Here is a 15,812-nt window from a genome sequence, read left to right as displayed (position 1 = left end):
CATCTTCAGTATGGTAGATGTAGAATAGATGTAAAGTTTTAGTTGTGAATACACATATGCCCGAGAAACCGTGTTTGATATAACAGGTGCCTTTGTGGGGCCTTAGGTGTAGGCCTTGAGGCTTCCTGTCAAACTAAACCAGTACTTGAACATATCATATTTGGTCTTTATGGTTGCAAGAGTTTTATCACTATTATACTTCTGATTACTCGAGTCCGAGAAGTAGAACGAACCCAAATGGATGCCTTTGTGGGGCCTTAGGTGTAGGCCTTGAGGCTTCCCATTAGAGTTTGTTCTTGTGCTCGGACAGTTTAGACCGCAGAGTAGAATGAATCCAAATAGGTGCCTTTGTGGGGCCTTAGGTGTAGGCCTTGAGGCTTCCTATCAGAATCCATTCCATACTTAAGCGTTCTATGATAATCATGACATAATAGAAACAAAACTAAGAGGTAGGTCGATTACTTGCGCCCCAAGTAACTTCGGACTTCTCGTCTATCAAGGATTGTCGTGGATGGGTTAAGTCCACATAAAGTTCTTTTTTTATGCCTTGAGGCCAAGGACTTTTAAACTGATCAGATTTACATGCCCGCGGGCTTAGGACTTAGATCTGATTTGAACACTGAAGATATATTCAAATCGGATCCAAGTACTGAGGAAGCCTTTTCATCATGATTTTGCTAGAAACAACTTGTATATAACTGGAAATATACAACATATTACTAGGCTTTTAAAGAAAGAAAAGACAAAGACAGAGCAAAGAAGGTCGGGCAAGATTAAACCTTATCAGTTAAGGCTGATCTTCTTGCAGATCCCTATCTTTGTAGTTTTGTCAAAGGTCTGAAAGCTTAGAGGGAGAGAGAGGGGGAGAGGATACAAAAGTGAATCGATACTACAACAAGTTTGAACAAGGTAGCAGAGCTATTACAGAGGTTGGAAGAAAAGATTATCCCGCGGGGGATAAAGGTTTATCCCGAATGGGATGAAGGCTTGGGCTGACTACAGCTTCGTTTGAAGGAAAATCTGGCTTTGAGCAGAGTTTTGGCTTGCATTTGTTTGTTTGATTGAGTGTCCTTATTCCTGTCTTCTCTTCCTCCTTTTATAGACGACTCGGTTTGGCTTCCTGTAGCAACAGTTTTGCCCGAATGCGGTTTGAGGGTGATGACTCATCAGCTTATTACATGTAATGCCACCATAAAGTACTTTTTTGGGCTGTGCAGTCTGATCAGTCTACACCACTTGGTCCTTGGGTAGGTAAGCAAGTGGCCCTTTTCTTGCTCCCTAAGTTTCGTCCGGGCCTTCTGTTGGGCCGACTCCATCATTGAGCCCAAAGTCCAGTTTTAACCCAAACAGTGCCCCATTCAATTGATATTAAACCTGGGATTCCAGGCGCCAATATTAATTGAAAGAAACCCCTTATTAAACCCACGAAACCCTCGCGATTAAACTTCTCACTTTTCTGTATTTCATAGAAAGAAATCCCCCTGTGATTAAAATTTTTCCTACTTCTCCCCACCATTCTTCTCTGTTGCCCGACAAGGTTGCATTCTTATCTTCTTCCTTGTTTTTCCCTTTCGACCTTCATCAAATGGCTTCATGATCCAGCCAAACCCCACCATCTTACGAGTCCGGCGACGGAATCGCCACTCTACGCCGTCTACTCAACGGGCTGCATCGTCCGCGGGCAGGTTTACACTCTGAGTTATTCTTTGAAACGCATGGAGTACAGTCATTGGGCCCCGCCTGGATTTCTCGGGTCCCCTCAGTGGTGGAAAGCAATATGCCTAGAGAGAACTGGTTTACCCCAAATCCCTATTCGGCTACTTCGGGCATCTCCTCTTCCAAATGGTCATTATATCGTCGAGGCTTTCCCTTGATGAATGATCCCGCCTGGGCCCAGTGGGTTGACGAATTGGAGCCTTCCTTCAAGCAGAAATGGATGAGTAACGGTATTTATGAACTCATCATGCTTTCGAAGATTTCCGTTATCTCTAAGCCCGAATTGGTTACTTCTGCCCTCCTCTTTTGGAATACGGGCACAAATACCTTTGATTTTCGTATGGGTCTCATGTCTCCCACCATTCTCGATATGGCCCAGGTCTTCGGGTTAAGGCCATCGGGCAGGACAGTAGATGTTACTCAAGATTGGGTTCTGTCTTCTACCACCGGGAGCTCGAGTTCTTCTACCCCCTTCCTTCCTCTGAGCTATAACTCCGCCACTTTCAAGAGTTATGGGACCTCCTTTAAAGGATTCATTCCTTTTGTAAAGGAGAATTTTGGGGTGGGCTCCCCTTGGGCTGACAAAGATCAAGAGCATATGTATTTTCTTTTATACTGGCTCAACAAGCACATCTTCCCCAACAAATCTAAAGGAGTGAGGGTTGAATGGATCCCCTTGGTAGAGGTTCTTCACAATTTTGATGATGTAGCCACAGGTTCATTCCTTCTTTCCCATCTATATCACCTTCTTTTTGAAATGACTCGAGATGAGCCCTTTGAGACCAACTTGAATGGACCAATCTGGATGATACAAATCTGGCTGCAATGGTAGTTTCCAGAATTTCGGGCTGCCAATCTAGAATTCCCAGAGGGTGTGGCTTCTGCCCGAATCCTGGCTGAAGCTCCCCATGTAGACCATTCTACCTTTGCCTGTTTTTACTTTTTCAGAATCTGCAGGACTCGATCAGACTTGGAATGGGGTGCGTTAGTCTTGAGGAGATACCCTTGGTTCTCTGACCAAGCCTTCCAAAATGCCCCTGGTGAGGATGCTACCCCCTTTTGCAGGGAAAAATTTATTAGCTGTATTCAACCAAGAGACTTGGCCTGGGGGGTTCGGGGCAATAGATATGATCGAGGCTTGGAGGTGTACCATCCTAAGTTCTGCAGCAGGCAGTTAGGATTTAGGCAAGCCATACCTGTCCCATTCTTCGACTCCGTCCATTGTGGCACTTCATTCCGGTTACAAACTCCTTCTGAAGTGACATTCCGGGCCGCCCGACGCAGTTTGGATGTAATGAGTCAAGTAGCCCGACATTCCGTTGTTTTTAATTTTGAATGTACCTCGCTATTTTCTTCTTGGTGGGAGGACAAATGGACTAGAAAGTATGGAGGAGATTTGAAAGTGAATCACGATCGCATCTTCCGCCAGCTTTCTCTTAAATCATATCCTGGCTCGGGCGAGCTTGCAAATTGGAAGGAGATGATTCAAGAGAAAAATCGGTTACTTCTAATAGGTACCTCTCTTTCCATCTGATTTTGTTTTTCCTCTGATGTCCATTTTCCCTTACTTTTGCTTGATTCTGCAGCTCCAGTGGATATTAAATCTGAAGCCATTGAATCAGAGAATGATTCTGCTGATGCTGCAGTTCTTCATGGTGCTGCCGCAGAGGCTGAGAGACGAGAAGCCGGGGAGGGGACGGACGTCTCAGAATCCATTGGGGATTCAGGAGCTGAAGAAACGCCCAAAGCAATCACTAAAGCATCCAAACGAAAGAAGGCGACCATGACTAAAACCTTAAACCCTGATCCTGCACCTCTTCCAGCAACCACACGACCAATTCTCACTCGAAAGAGTAAGCGGGCAAGGATTACTATTCCCCCCAAATCAGCAGTTCCATCTGCTTCAGTTCCTGAGGCAGGCAGAAAGAAACAACAATCTTCCAGTGAGTTTCCATTTCTCTAGATCAAACTGCTACCTTTCTCCTTTATCTAATTGTCTCTTCTATCGATCAACAGGACCTCAAGCTTCTAAAAGGCCAATCCTTGCTTCTAAAGAGGAACCATTAAGGGCTGCTATGCTTAAAAAGGCCGAAGAATTGTGAAACACCGCCCTCCGAGAACTCGAGGTATGGCTGATACTATTGTATACTTTCTTACTTTCATACAACTCTAAACTTGATTACTCTGACTCAGGCTACAAGAGAGGAAACACTTTCTTCGCCCGAGGCTTCTCCATAACCTGCCCTAGAGAAAAACCTTTCCCCCTCCTAGACCAATCCTGCTGAGGTACTTTCTCTCCCTCTACTTCTTGGATATCTCTCCAATTTATGGATCTAATGGCTAAGGTCTTTTTTCTTCTTCTATTTTGTTTTCCTAGGCTGGTGCATCTGCTTCCTTGCCTAGTCATGGACCTCCTCTGAGATCTATGACTTCTTCTACTGCTCTGGATACGACCCCTTCCTCTCAATTTGATCCGTCCACAGGAGTTATGCTACATTTCGTGGATGAGGATGATCCCTTGGTGAGTTATTATTTCCTCATTGAAATTTTGCACATTGCTACCCAATTAACTCCTATTCATGTTTCCTGCAGCCGTCTCCAGTGTATGAGCCACCTCCCTCACTAGTGGTCTCGGATAAGGAACCCATAATTCCTGAAATCCCTGTAGCTTCAGATGCAGCAATCTCGCAGGCATTTGCTTGCTCGACAGTTGATGAACCTCCTTCTCCTCCCCAAGATCAGACTCAGGTACATGAAATTTTTTTTTTCGTTCTTCTCTCTTGTGACCTTTTTACTGACAATTACTGCTTTCTCTGGATATTTCTAGGATGCTGGTACAGGTTCAGGCGCAGCTCTTTCCTCTCCTGTTGGTGGTGAAGGATCTTCTCCTCAATAAAGAGTTAGTGCATTCTCTGTTGAGACTCCGGGGCTGAGTCAGGTAGGTTTCTTCTCTCCAGGGCCCCTTTCTTTCTTTAACTTGTATTCAGTTTATCTCGACCTGATCCTTTGGTTTTTGCAGCAAGCTCCACCAAAAGAAACTTCCCCTCCTCCAATGGCCCGTAAACCAAAGCGCTCTCACCCTCATTCATCTTCTGGAGGTGTTGACACTTCCCCCTCTGGAGTTGAACAGGCTAAACAAGCAGAGATTGCCCCCTCAATAGGCATTGTTTCATCAGAGGGAATTATCACACCAGACCCTCCTCCTTTCCCATCCTCTGATCCTGCCAAGTTGCCCAAACTCTTTGAAGCGCTCGGGCGACTTGAGACGCGGTTGAAATCTTCAACGCAGCCTTCAGCAACCTCCATGTCCTCAGATCAACAACGAATCTTTCAGGAATGGGCAAAGAAAGAATTCACCGCGTCATTTAGTCTCAAGGCTCTTTGTGATCTTGAGAATGTCATAACTGAATGTTTTAAAACCAGTCGTTTGTCCAAGCCTCAGCATGATTCTTTTCTCTCTTTTTTCGAGAACTTGAGGGCTCTCAGGAACAATACCAGAGAGCGGATAGACAGGCTAACCGAGCAAAATGCTTTATGGAGAAAGAATCAACCTCCTCTATCCAAGTTAACTGATTGATGGAAGAAAGCATGCAGACCAAAGAAAGGGTTAAAGTGGTTTCTTCTGAAATCCAGAAGCTGGAAGAGCAACTGATTGCCCTTAAGGCAGAACAAGCAACTCTTCTAGACACCCTTGAACACCAAATCGAAGGGGTAGAGAAAGCAACTTCGGAGTTAGAGCAAGCCAAGTCCCAACTTGTAAACAGCCATACTGTCTTGGCTGAACCTAGTAGGATTTTTGCCATCATGCGAACATACCATTCTAGAATAATCACTCTATGTGAAGATGTAAAGTTTTTAGAATAGAATGATTTGTAACTCCCTTTTTGTATTGGAATGGATATGTAATTTGCTTCCTGCTTTACTGGTTTCGGTCAACTCTTTGCCCCCTTGTCTACTTGCTTTTCTTCCCCTCATGGCACTCTTACTCAGCTGATACCCCCGGCTCCTTAAAAATGAGGTTGATCATATTGATAGGAGCCTCCGGGAAAGGGTTAGTATCCACCATCATACTGGCCTGGGGTGAATCAAGTAGCAGCTTCCCCTTCACTATAAGATCTTGTACCCAATCTCTAAACTGGACACAATTAACTATAGAATGGTTGAAGGTATAATGCAGCTTGCAATACTTCTTCCCCCTGAGTTCTTCGGGTTTGGGCATCTTTTTGGCACTGTCGGGCAAAATTACTCTTGCCCGCACCAGTTCTTCGTAAATCTCCGGTGCCTTGGTTAAATCGAACGAATAACTCTGATACTTTGGGGGTTTTATGGGGACGAAACCACCATCATTCATCACGATCTTCTGATCCTTGACCGGTTGGACTAACCCTTTGATCGTCAATGGTTTGAAGGGTGTGGTCATCTCAGCAGCACATACATCTATATTTTCTTCCTCATGACTTTCCTCGCGTTCGGGCCTGGTTTCTCCCACCTCCACATGGTGAATAGTAGCCTTGCTTTTATAGAAATGAAGGACTTTGGAAGTATGCTTCACTTGCTGTTCTTCTTGCAACAGCCTTTCATACTTCGTGGCAGCAATCACGAGTTCTTGCAGCTCATTAAACTGTGCATCATAAAACCTTTTTCTCAAAGGTAATTTTAAAGCCCTTTGAGCAATGGATATGAGTTGTGCTTGGTTGACCGGGAATTGACATCTCATCCTTGTCCTCCTGAACCTCATCATGAAGTCTTCAGTGGACTCATGATCATATTATTTTACTTCCACCAAATCATTGATGGTCAATTCTGGCTCTATTCTATAGAACTGTTCATGGAAAGCCATCTCCATTTGCCCCCAGTTGGCAATAGAGTTGGGGGGCAATAGAGAATACCATTGAGATGCCAACCCTGCTAATGAATTTCCAAACAACCTCAATTTGTAGTTTGGATTGTCCTCATACGCCACACAGTGATTGGAGAATTTGAAAATATGGTCTCTAGAAGACACACTGCTGTCTTTACCTGTGAAGGTTGGGAATGCGGGCATCTTGAAATTGAGAGGGAATGGATTTAACTCGTTGATATATTCAAGATATGGCTTCTGGTAAGTAATCCTGAATACTGGGCGAGCCCGCGGCTGGGCGTTTTGAGTCACCGTTCTTCTTAACTCAGCCAATTCCTCCCTTAATTGCTGAGTGGCTATATTATCATTATGACCGAGGATAGCTGATTCAATCTTCGGGCTTCGGTCATTGCCTGCATTTACTTCCCTCCTGGGTTCGGGCTTCCTCCAGTTAGATCCTCCACCTTTATTGACCATCAGGGGTGGCCTATAGGGTGGAGGTTTATCTGAAGTAGTAGTAGTAGTTTCCTTCCCACTCGTTTCTCCCATCATAGCTGGCAGTCCGTACCTCATTCTTTCTGGTTCGCTTTGCCTCCTATTATTAAATGATAATAATGGGAAGCTGGGAAACTCCTTCTCCGAAACTGGTTCTATCACTGGTTGACTCCCTTCAGGAATTGCCTTCTTCTTTCCCCTATCCCTTTCTTCTTCTAGTAGTGGGAATAAGGGAATGATTGGCTCATTTCTCGTGATAACCTGACTCATTCCACTTTCTTGAGCACCCTTTGGGGTAGAGAACTCCAAATCTAGCCTTCTTTGTAGATTCCCTGTAAGCATAGAGAGTATGCTCACTTCTCCCTTCGTCTCCAGGGAGATTCTTTCCATGCTCTTTAACACTTAGATCATTGTAGCTTACAGCTCTTCATTAGGTCCCTTTCCTTGTGATCTTTCAGATGCAGTCGGGCTATCTGAAACCACCTGTCCGGATGGGGACGAAGGATTTTCTGATTGTTCTACCATTTGGAGAAGACCTTCATTTGGATTCTTTTTGCTAAGTTTATAGTTTTTCTTTTTGGACATGCAAGATCCGGAAGTCTGATCCCGAGGTCCCACCGAGCGTGCCAAAACTATGTTCTTCGCAGGAATTTCCGTCGGGGATGACTTCCTGGCAAACGAGCACACAGCTCCCTTGGGAGGTTGGCGCCGGTTGAGGGCTGCTGTCGGGCTTCTGCTTTCTTATCGGGTTTAGTCGGGCAAGTCTTGTCGGGCAGGTCTTGATCGGGCAAGACTCTTCGGGCAAAGCTCGTCGGGCAGTGCTGAAAGAGAAAGACATAGTTAATTTGAAAGGTGCCTTTGTGGGGCCTTAGGTATAGGCCTTGAGGCTCACAATCAAGATTAACTTTTGAGGTGCTCAGGCGTGCCACTGCCATCTTCAGTATGGCAGATGTAGAATAGATGTAAAGTTTTAGTTGTGAATACACATATGCCCGAGAAACTGTGTTTGATATAACAGGTGCCTTTGTGGGGCCTTAGGTGTAGGCCTTGAGGCTTTCTGTCAAACTAAACCAGTACTTGAACATATCATATTTGGTCTTTATGGTTGCAAGAGTTTTATCACTATTATACTTCTGATTACTCGAGTCCGAGAAGTAGAACGAACCCAAATGGATGCCTTTGTGGGGCCTTAGGTGTAGGCCTTGAGGCTTCCCATTAGAGTTTGTTCTTGTGCTCGGACAGTTTAGACCGCAAAGTAGAATGAATCCAAATAGGTGCCTTTGTGGGGCCTTAGGTGTAGGCCTTGAGGCTTCCTATCAGAATCCATTCCATACTTAAGCGTTCTATGGTAATCATGACATAATAGAAACAAAACTAAGAGGTAGGTTGATTACTTGCGCCCCAAGTAACTTCGGACTTCTCATTTATCAAGGATTGTCGTGGATGGGTTAAGTCCACATAAAGTTTTTTTTTATGCCTTGAGGCCAAAGACTTTTAAACTAATCAGATTTACATGCCCACGGGCTTAGGACTTAGATCTGATTTGAACACTGAAGATATATTCAAATCGGATCCAAGTACTGAGGAAGCATTTTCATCATGATTTTGCTAGAAACAACTTGTATATAACTGGAAATATACAACATATTACTAGGCTTTTAAAGAAAGAAAAGACAAAGACAGAGAAAAGAAGGTCGGGCAAGATTAAACCTTATCAGTTAAGGCTGATCTTCTTGCAGGTCCCTATCTTTGTAGTTTTGTCAAAGGTCTGAAAGCTTAGAGGGAGAGAGAGGGGGAGAGGATACAAAAGTGAATCGATACTACAACAAGTTTGAACAAGGTAGCAGAGCTATTACAGAGGTTGGAAGAAAAGATTATCCCGCGGGGGATAAAGGTTTATCCCGAATGGGATGAAGGCTTGGGCTGACTACAACTTCGTTTGAAGGCAAATCTGGCTTTGAGCAGAGTTTTGGCTTGCATTTGTTTGTTTGATTGAGTGTCCTTATTCCTGTCTTCTCTTCCTCATTTTATAAACGACTCGGTTTGGCTTCCTGTAGCAACAGTTTTGCCCGAATGCGGTTTGAGGGTGATGACTCATCAGCTTATTACATGTAATGCCACCATAAAGTACTTTTTTGGGCTATGCAGTCTGATCAGTCTACACCACTTGGTCCTTGGGTAGGTAAGAAAGTGGCTATTTTCCTGCTCCCTAAGTTTCGTCCGGGCCTTCTGTTGGGCCGACTCCATCCTTGAGCCCAAAGTCCAGTTTTAACCCAAACACTTCTAAGACTGCATTGCTCATAAGCCACGAGGTTCCTAAAGAGTGAATCCGAAGTCAAGTGAATATACACTGGTGGAATTCTGAGTTTGCCATTACTCAAAGTTATGTTCAATAAATTGTCTTCCCCTTTTTCAAACGCAATCCCTGCCCTTAATAGGTTTAAAGCGCTTAGATTAAATCCCCATATTTTGATCTCAGTTTCAGCTTGATTGTCATCAGATATCAACTCAACCGGGAGTAAACTGCTGCAAACTAACTGAGAAGATGAATAAACTCCCAAGAACTCACAAATCCACATTCAATAATTCACAAATCCAACATTAGAGAATGAGGGAAGAAGCTTCATTGTTCCTGCTAATTCGAATGGTTTGAACAAATTTTTGGTTTCATTTTCATTCTACGATGCTGCCAACAGTTACTAGACTCCAGCAAAAACACAAATTGTGCATTGTGAAGCTCATTGTTCCTCTTCTATTTTTGAGTCAATCATGATTTAAGACTGATAGATTGTTTTTATTCTACTTTGTTCAGTTTTCTTGAGAATTCAACTTTGTTTTGCAGGTTCTCCCTTTTTTTGACTAAAAAAAACATCATGGCCTCTTCCCATTTGTGCTTCGCCTACTTTTTCACGATGTTCATGGTTACATTCTGCAATCTACATAGAGCACATCCTGGTATTGCAACTCTAATTTCTGCTTAATTATACATATAGATAGAGACTCTCTTTTGTAGAAGCATTATTCTACAAACATGATAAACCTCGCTGTGTAGAAGTGTAAACGAAGGAGGGAAAATGCGAATGCGTGAGAAAACTGTTTCGCGGAAGCGGAGAAATAAAATCAATTGCTCCATTATGAAAATCATAAGCAATCTCTTCTCCACTAATACCCAAAGGTTTTTATGTGTGTTTTAGTTTTGCTTAAGTTTGGTTTACTTAACCATCCTTTAGTTTTGTTCAAGTTTGGTTTACGTAACCATTCTCCTTTGCTTATATTACTTGCTTATCCCTTCAGGCACTTCTCACACAGGAATGGTCTTCTGTCCTTTTCATCGGGTAGTCGAAAGAACACCATGATTCGTTACTGATGTTGTTTGTTTGTGTTTTCATCAATTCGACTATCTATCGAGCACTTATGATATTCCTAGCTTGGCTATGTTAGCTGATTAAGGTCTAAACTATGTTTTCCTTATTTTAGCAAGTGTAAATAATTCTGTTAGTGATCAAGGGCTGAGATTAGATAATATTGTGCTAGGCTAAGAGGTGAGCATATGTCAAGATCTTATAGGGTCTTGTAATGAATGGTATGATGAGCTCATAGGCTCTCGTAGCTCCTCTCTCCCTAGTAGTTATGTAAATGTTGAGAAAAGAAGGAATATATTCAGAAGAGCAATCTTGGCTCTCTCAGAGATTTTAAGCACTCTCTCTACCTTTTCACCCTCTCTCTAAAACTTCATCTTTCTGTGCAAATTGCTTAAATACATCACTGCATAACCTGAGATTCTAACATGGTATCAAGAGCCTAGGTTCGATTTCGGACTGGGCATCGAATTCTGTGAAATTGTGTGAGAGAATCCAACGTGAAATCTCTCAATTTCATTCTGATTCAAACTGAAATGGCTGGATCTGGAAGCAGTGATTTACGAGCTCCCGTTTTTTATGGAACGGAGTTCGAGTTCTGGAAAGTGAGGATGGTCACCATTTTCAAATCGTATGGGATCTGCCAAAGGGATTGCTATTCCAGAATCGAAGAATAAAGGAGAAAAGAAAAAAACAAAGAAGGAGAAAGATGAGGAAGATTCATCCTCATCGAATGATGATGAAGGAGACGATGACGAGTTGGACGCGCACATGGAGGATCAGCTCATGAAAGATGCTAAGGCACTGGGCATTATTCAGAGTGCTGTCTCGAAGGAGATCTTCCCTCGGATTGTGAATCAAGAGACCTCAAAGGGTGCCTGGGATCTACTCCAGGAGGAGTTTCGCGGCGATGAACAAACAAGATATGTTAAACTTCAAAGTTTGCGTCGTGAATTTGAGTATATGAGAATGAAGGAAAATGAATCTCTATATGTCTATCTTACTAGACTATTTGAATTAATTAATCAAATGAAATCTTATGGTGAGAACCTCACTCATCAAAGAGAAGTGCAAAAGGTTTTGATTAGTTTGTCTAGTAAATATGATCCAATATGTGTTGTGATTGAAAGAACTTCTGATTTGAATATTGTGACTGTGCAATAAGTGGTAGGATCCCTTAAGAGTTATGAGCTTAGGTTGAGTAGACATATGGATGAAATTACAAGCACGGAGCATGCTTTCTCCACTATGGGTCTTGTACCTAAAGCACAGAATAGGCCATTCACACAGGGAAATCACAGTAAGGGAAAGAAGAATTGGAAGTCTATGTCTAGGAAGTGGGAAAACAATACTCGACAGCCTGAGAGACAGGGTGAGATCACTGAGGGTGTTAAACAAAAATGCAAGATCTATGATAAGGCTCACCATGGAGAGTGTTGGTTTAAAGGAAAACCTAAGTGTCATAACTGCAACAGGTTTGGACATGTAGTGAGAGATTGTCACCAGCCAAAGAAAAACCATACTGCAAATTATTTGAATCATGTTCAAGATAATGCAATGATGTTATATGCCTGTCATAAGGCCTCTGTGCAAAAAAATAGTGGTGTTTGGTATCTGGACAATGGTTGCAGTAACCACATGACCAGTACTGAATCATTGCTTATCAACATTGACAGAAGTATAAGGTGTAAGGTGAAAATGGGCACAGGGGATTTGGTTGACTCAGTTGGCAAAGGCACACTGATAGTGGAGACCAAAAGAGGCACATGGTTAATACCAGAAGTAATGATTATACCTGGTTTGGATGAAAATCTTCTCAGTGTAGGACAAATGGTTGAACATGGCTATTGGTTGTTGTTTGGTGATTTCATGGCCTGCATATTTGGAGATCATGAACTACAAGATCATGTAGCCACTGTGAAAATGAAGGGAAATAGATGTTTTCCACTATGTTTAAATATGTGGATCATATTGTAGCAAATATTGCTACTACTGAAGGTAACACATGGAAATGGCACAGAAGATTTGGGCACTTAAACTATGACAGCCTGAGAATGTTGCAAGAAATGAGCATGGTGTATGGTCTGCCCTATCTAAAGGAGTACAATCAAGTGTGTGAAGGGTGTGCTACTGGAAAGGCTCACAGAGAGGCTTTTAACAAAGAACAGAAATGGAGAGCAAGGTTGCCCTTAAAACTTGTACACACAGATGTGTGTGGACCTATGAGTGAGACTCTTGAAGGTAGCAGGTACTTTCTTACCTTCATTGATGACAAGTCCAAAATGTGTTAGGTCTATTTCCTGAAGTGCAAATCTGAGGTATTCAGAATTTTTAAAATGTTCAAGGCCATGACTGAATTATAAACTGGTTACAAACTGAAGAAACTCAGAAGTGACAGATGAGGAGAGTACACATCTCTAGAATTTGAAAATTTTTGTGAAGATGTTGGTATTGAAAAGTAACTCACTATTGCTTATTCTCCCCAGCAAAGTGGTATTGCTGAGAGGAAGAATAGTACCATAGTAGAGATGGCAAGAACCATGCTCTATGAGAAAAAATTACCATTCAAGTTCTGGGGTGAAGCAGTTCACACTGTTGTCTACTTGCTTAATAGGTGTCCTACCAAAGCACTAGAGAACAAGACTCATTTTGAAGAATTCTGTGGTAGAAAACCAAAGGTAAAACACTTGAGAATCTTTGGTTTTGTTTGCTACACTCATGTGCCAACCCAGTTAAGACTGAAACTGGATGAAACTGGACAGAAATGTGTATTTGTTGGATATGGGACAAGAGAAAAGGACTACAGGGTGTATGATTTGAAACACAACAAGATCATTGTCTCAAGGAATGTTATTTTTGATGAAGATGCTGCTCTTAATTGAGAGAATATGGAAACTATGCACTTCTCAGTACCTTTCTCAGAAGCTAATGAAGGTATAAGCATAACTGAGATAGAAAATGGTGTGTGTGAAGAAACTAATATTGGTTCTTCTGATTTATCTTGCCCACACACAAGAAATGAGTATGTTTCCAGTGTACACAATGATGCTCCTAATGCTGTGAATATGGAGAGTGAAATTCAACTCACAGAAACTTATGACAACACACCAAAGAAGTGGAGAGACCTGAATGAAGTGTTTGCTTAGTGCAGACTCAGTGTCATTGATCCTGAGAACTACAATGAAGCTTCTCAAGATGAAGCTTGGAAGAAATCAATGAATGATGAGATTACTATGATTGAGAAGAATGATACTTGGAGATTGGTTGATAGGCCAAGTGACAAACCAATTGTTGGGGTAAAATGGATCTTCAAAACCAAGTTGAATCTGGATGGCACTATACAAAAACACAAGGCAAGATTAGTTGCCAAAGGGTACACTCAAAAACCCGGGATTGATTTTAATGAGACGTTTGCACCTGTGGCTAGATTGGACACTATAAGGACACTCATTGCTTTGGCAGCACAGAAAAGGTGGAAACTGTTCCAGTTAGATGTAAAGTTTTCTTTTCTGAATGGGATCCTTGAAGAGGAAGTGTATACAGATCAACCAGATGGGTACATTGTCAATGGAGAAGAACACAATATGTATAAGTTAAAAAGGCCTTGTACGGTCTAAAACAAGCTCCCAAAGCTTGGTACAGCAACATTGATACTCATTTGCTGCAGAGTGGATTTGAAAAAAGTCCAAGTGAGGCCACTTTATATGTGAAACATATGGATGGACAGGGAACTCTAATTGTCTTTATATATGTGGATGACATAGTTTATACTGGAAGCTGTTTAGAAATGATTGAAGATTTCAAATGTGATATGATGAACAAGTATGAGATGTCAGACTTAGGCTTGTTGCATCATTTTCTTGGAATTGGAGTAATCCAACGAGAAGGGAGCATTTTTATTCACCAGAAGAAGTATGCATTGAGTTTACTGGACAAGTTTGGTTTGAAAAGTTGCAAATCTGTCTTAATTCCCTTACCTCCCATGAAGAAGCTAAGGAAAGGTGATGGGAGTGAAGCTGCAGATGAGGAATTGTATAGGAAAATTGTTGGCAGCCTTCTGTACTTAACTGCAACAAGGCCTGATATCTTGTACTCAGCATGTGTACTTGCCAGGTACATGCATTGTCCTTCCATCAAACATCTTGACACTGCAAAGAGGATCCTCAGATATGTGCAAAGAACTGTTGACTATGGAATTAAGTATGAAAAAGGAAATGCAGTTCTACTCATAGGATTCTGTGACAGTGATTGGAGTAGAGATGAAGATGACATGAAGTCCACATCAGGGTATGCTTTCAGCTTTGGCAGTGGTGCCTTCTCTTGGGCTTCTGTAAAGCAACAGAGTGTTGCACTCTCAACTGCTGAAGCCGAGTATATGAGTGCCTCAGAAGCTACCGCTTAAGCTACATGGCTGAGATTTGTGCTGCATGATTTTGGTGAAGAACTGATCGAACCAACTCCTTTGATGTGTGATAACACATCAGCAATTGCAATGTCAAAGAATCCGGTATTCCATCAGAGGTCTAAACATATCAAGAGGAAGTTTCATTTCATCAGAGATGCAATTTAGGAAGGAACAATTGATCTGCAATACTACAAAAGTGAGGAGCAACTAGCAGACATCTTCACCAAAGCGCTTGCTAAAGACAGATTATGTGCTTTGAGGGACAAGCTTGGGGTAATCTCAGTTAAGACCTTAGAAGGGAGTGTTAGCTGATTAAGGTCTAAACTATGTTTTCCTTATTTTAGCAAGTGTAAATAAATCTGTTAGTGATCAAGGGCTGAGATTAGATAATATTGTGCTAGGCTTAGATGTGAGCATGTGTCAAGATCTCATAGGGTCTTGTAATGAATGGTATGATGAGCTCATAGGCTATCGTAGCTCCTTTCTCCCTAGTAGTCATGTAAATGTTGAGAAAAGAAGGAATATATTCAGAAGAGCAATCTTGGCTCTCTCAGAGATTTTGAGCACTCTCTCTACTTCCTCACTCTCTCTCTAAAACTTCTTCTTTCTATGCAAATTGCTGAAATACATCACTGCATAACCTGAGATTCTAACAGGCTATTCCTCAGTTCTCTGTTGAATCAGAATCATAGTTTTAATTTCAATTCTATTTCGGTTAGTGCAGGTTTGGGATGATCGTTTTTGGATTTCTTTACGTTTGTTTGTCTGACTATAGGTAATCTACCTCAGTCTCTTCACTTATTTCTAATGCTATTCTATTGCAGAGGCACTTTTGAAGCATGAACACCAAGAGATGTGGTTTGATTATGTTAATTCGTCTTTTTGAAAGCATAAACAAATGTGTTGCAGGAAGAATTCTTTGGCACAAGGAATTAGAAAGAATATAAAATGTGGTGAGAAAATTGTTGCGGCAAAAGGAAGAAATCAGGATCCAAAT

The 15,812-nt window shown here is 42.0% G+C and overlaps 1 protein-coding gene and 1 pseudogene across 1 annotated transcript; both read left to right on the top strand.

The window, feature by feature from the left end:
• Window positions 1-1,873: 1,873 nt before the first annotated feature.
• LOC126592277 (uncharacterized) lies at window positions 1,874-3,818 on the top strand. The gene is made up of 4 exons (XM_050257989.1): window positions 1,874-2,316; window positions 2,665-3,230; window positions 3,303-3,659; window positions 3,733-3,818. Exons 1-4 carry the CDS (start codon window positions 1,874-1,876, stop codon window positions 3,816-3,818), a joined length of 1,452 nt encoding a protein of 483 aa, XP_050113946.1.
• Window positions 3,744-5,162, top strand: LOC126594216 (proline-rich receptor-like protein kinase PERK8; annotated as a pseudogene).
• The last annotated feature ends 10,650 nt before the right edge of the window (window positions 5,163-15,812 follow it).

The sequence above is a fragment of the Malus sylvestris genome, chromosome 12 (assembly GCF_916048215.2).
Source record: "Malus sylvestris chromosome 12, drMalSylv7.2, whole genome shotgun sequence".
Classification (NCBI taxonomy): domain Eukaryota; kingdom Viridiplantae; phylum Streptophyta; class Magnoliopsida; order Rosales; family Rosaceae; genus Malus; species Malus sylvestris.
The sequence above is the reverse complement of the archived record's forward strand: the minus strand, read 5'-3'. Positions and strand labels throughout refer to the sequence as shown.

What these genes read in the sequence shown, in the direction of transcription:
- LOC126592277 (XM_050257989.1), top strand. Translation starts at nt 1,874, where the DNA reads ATGAATGATCCCGCCTGGGCCCAGTGGGTTGACGAATTGGAGCCTTCC. An exon ending in AAATCGGTTACTTCTAATAG is followed by an intron (nt 3,231 to 3,302) that starts GTACCTCTCTTT and finishes TTGATTCTGCAG; the next exon opens with CTCCAGTGGATATTAAATCT. An exon ending in AAAGAAACAACAATCTTCCA is followed by an intron (nt 3,660 to 3,732) that starts GTGAGTTTCCAT and finishes ATCGATCAACAG; the next exon opens with GACCTCAAGCTTCTAAAAGG.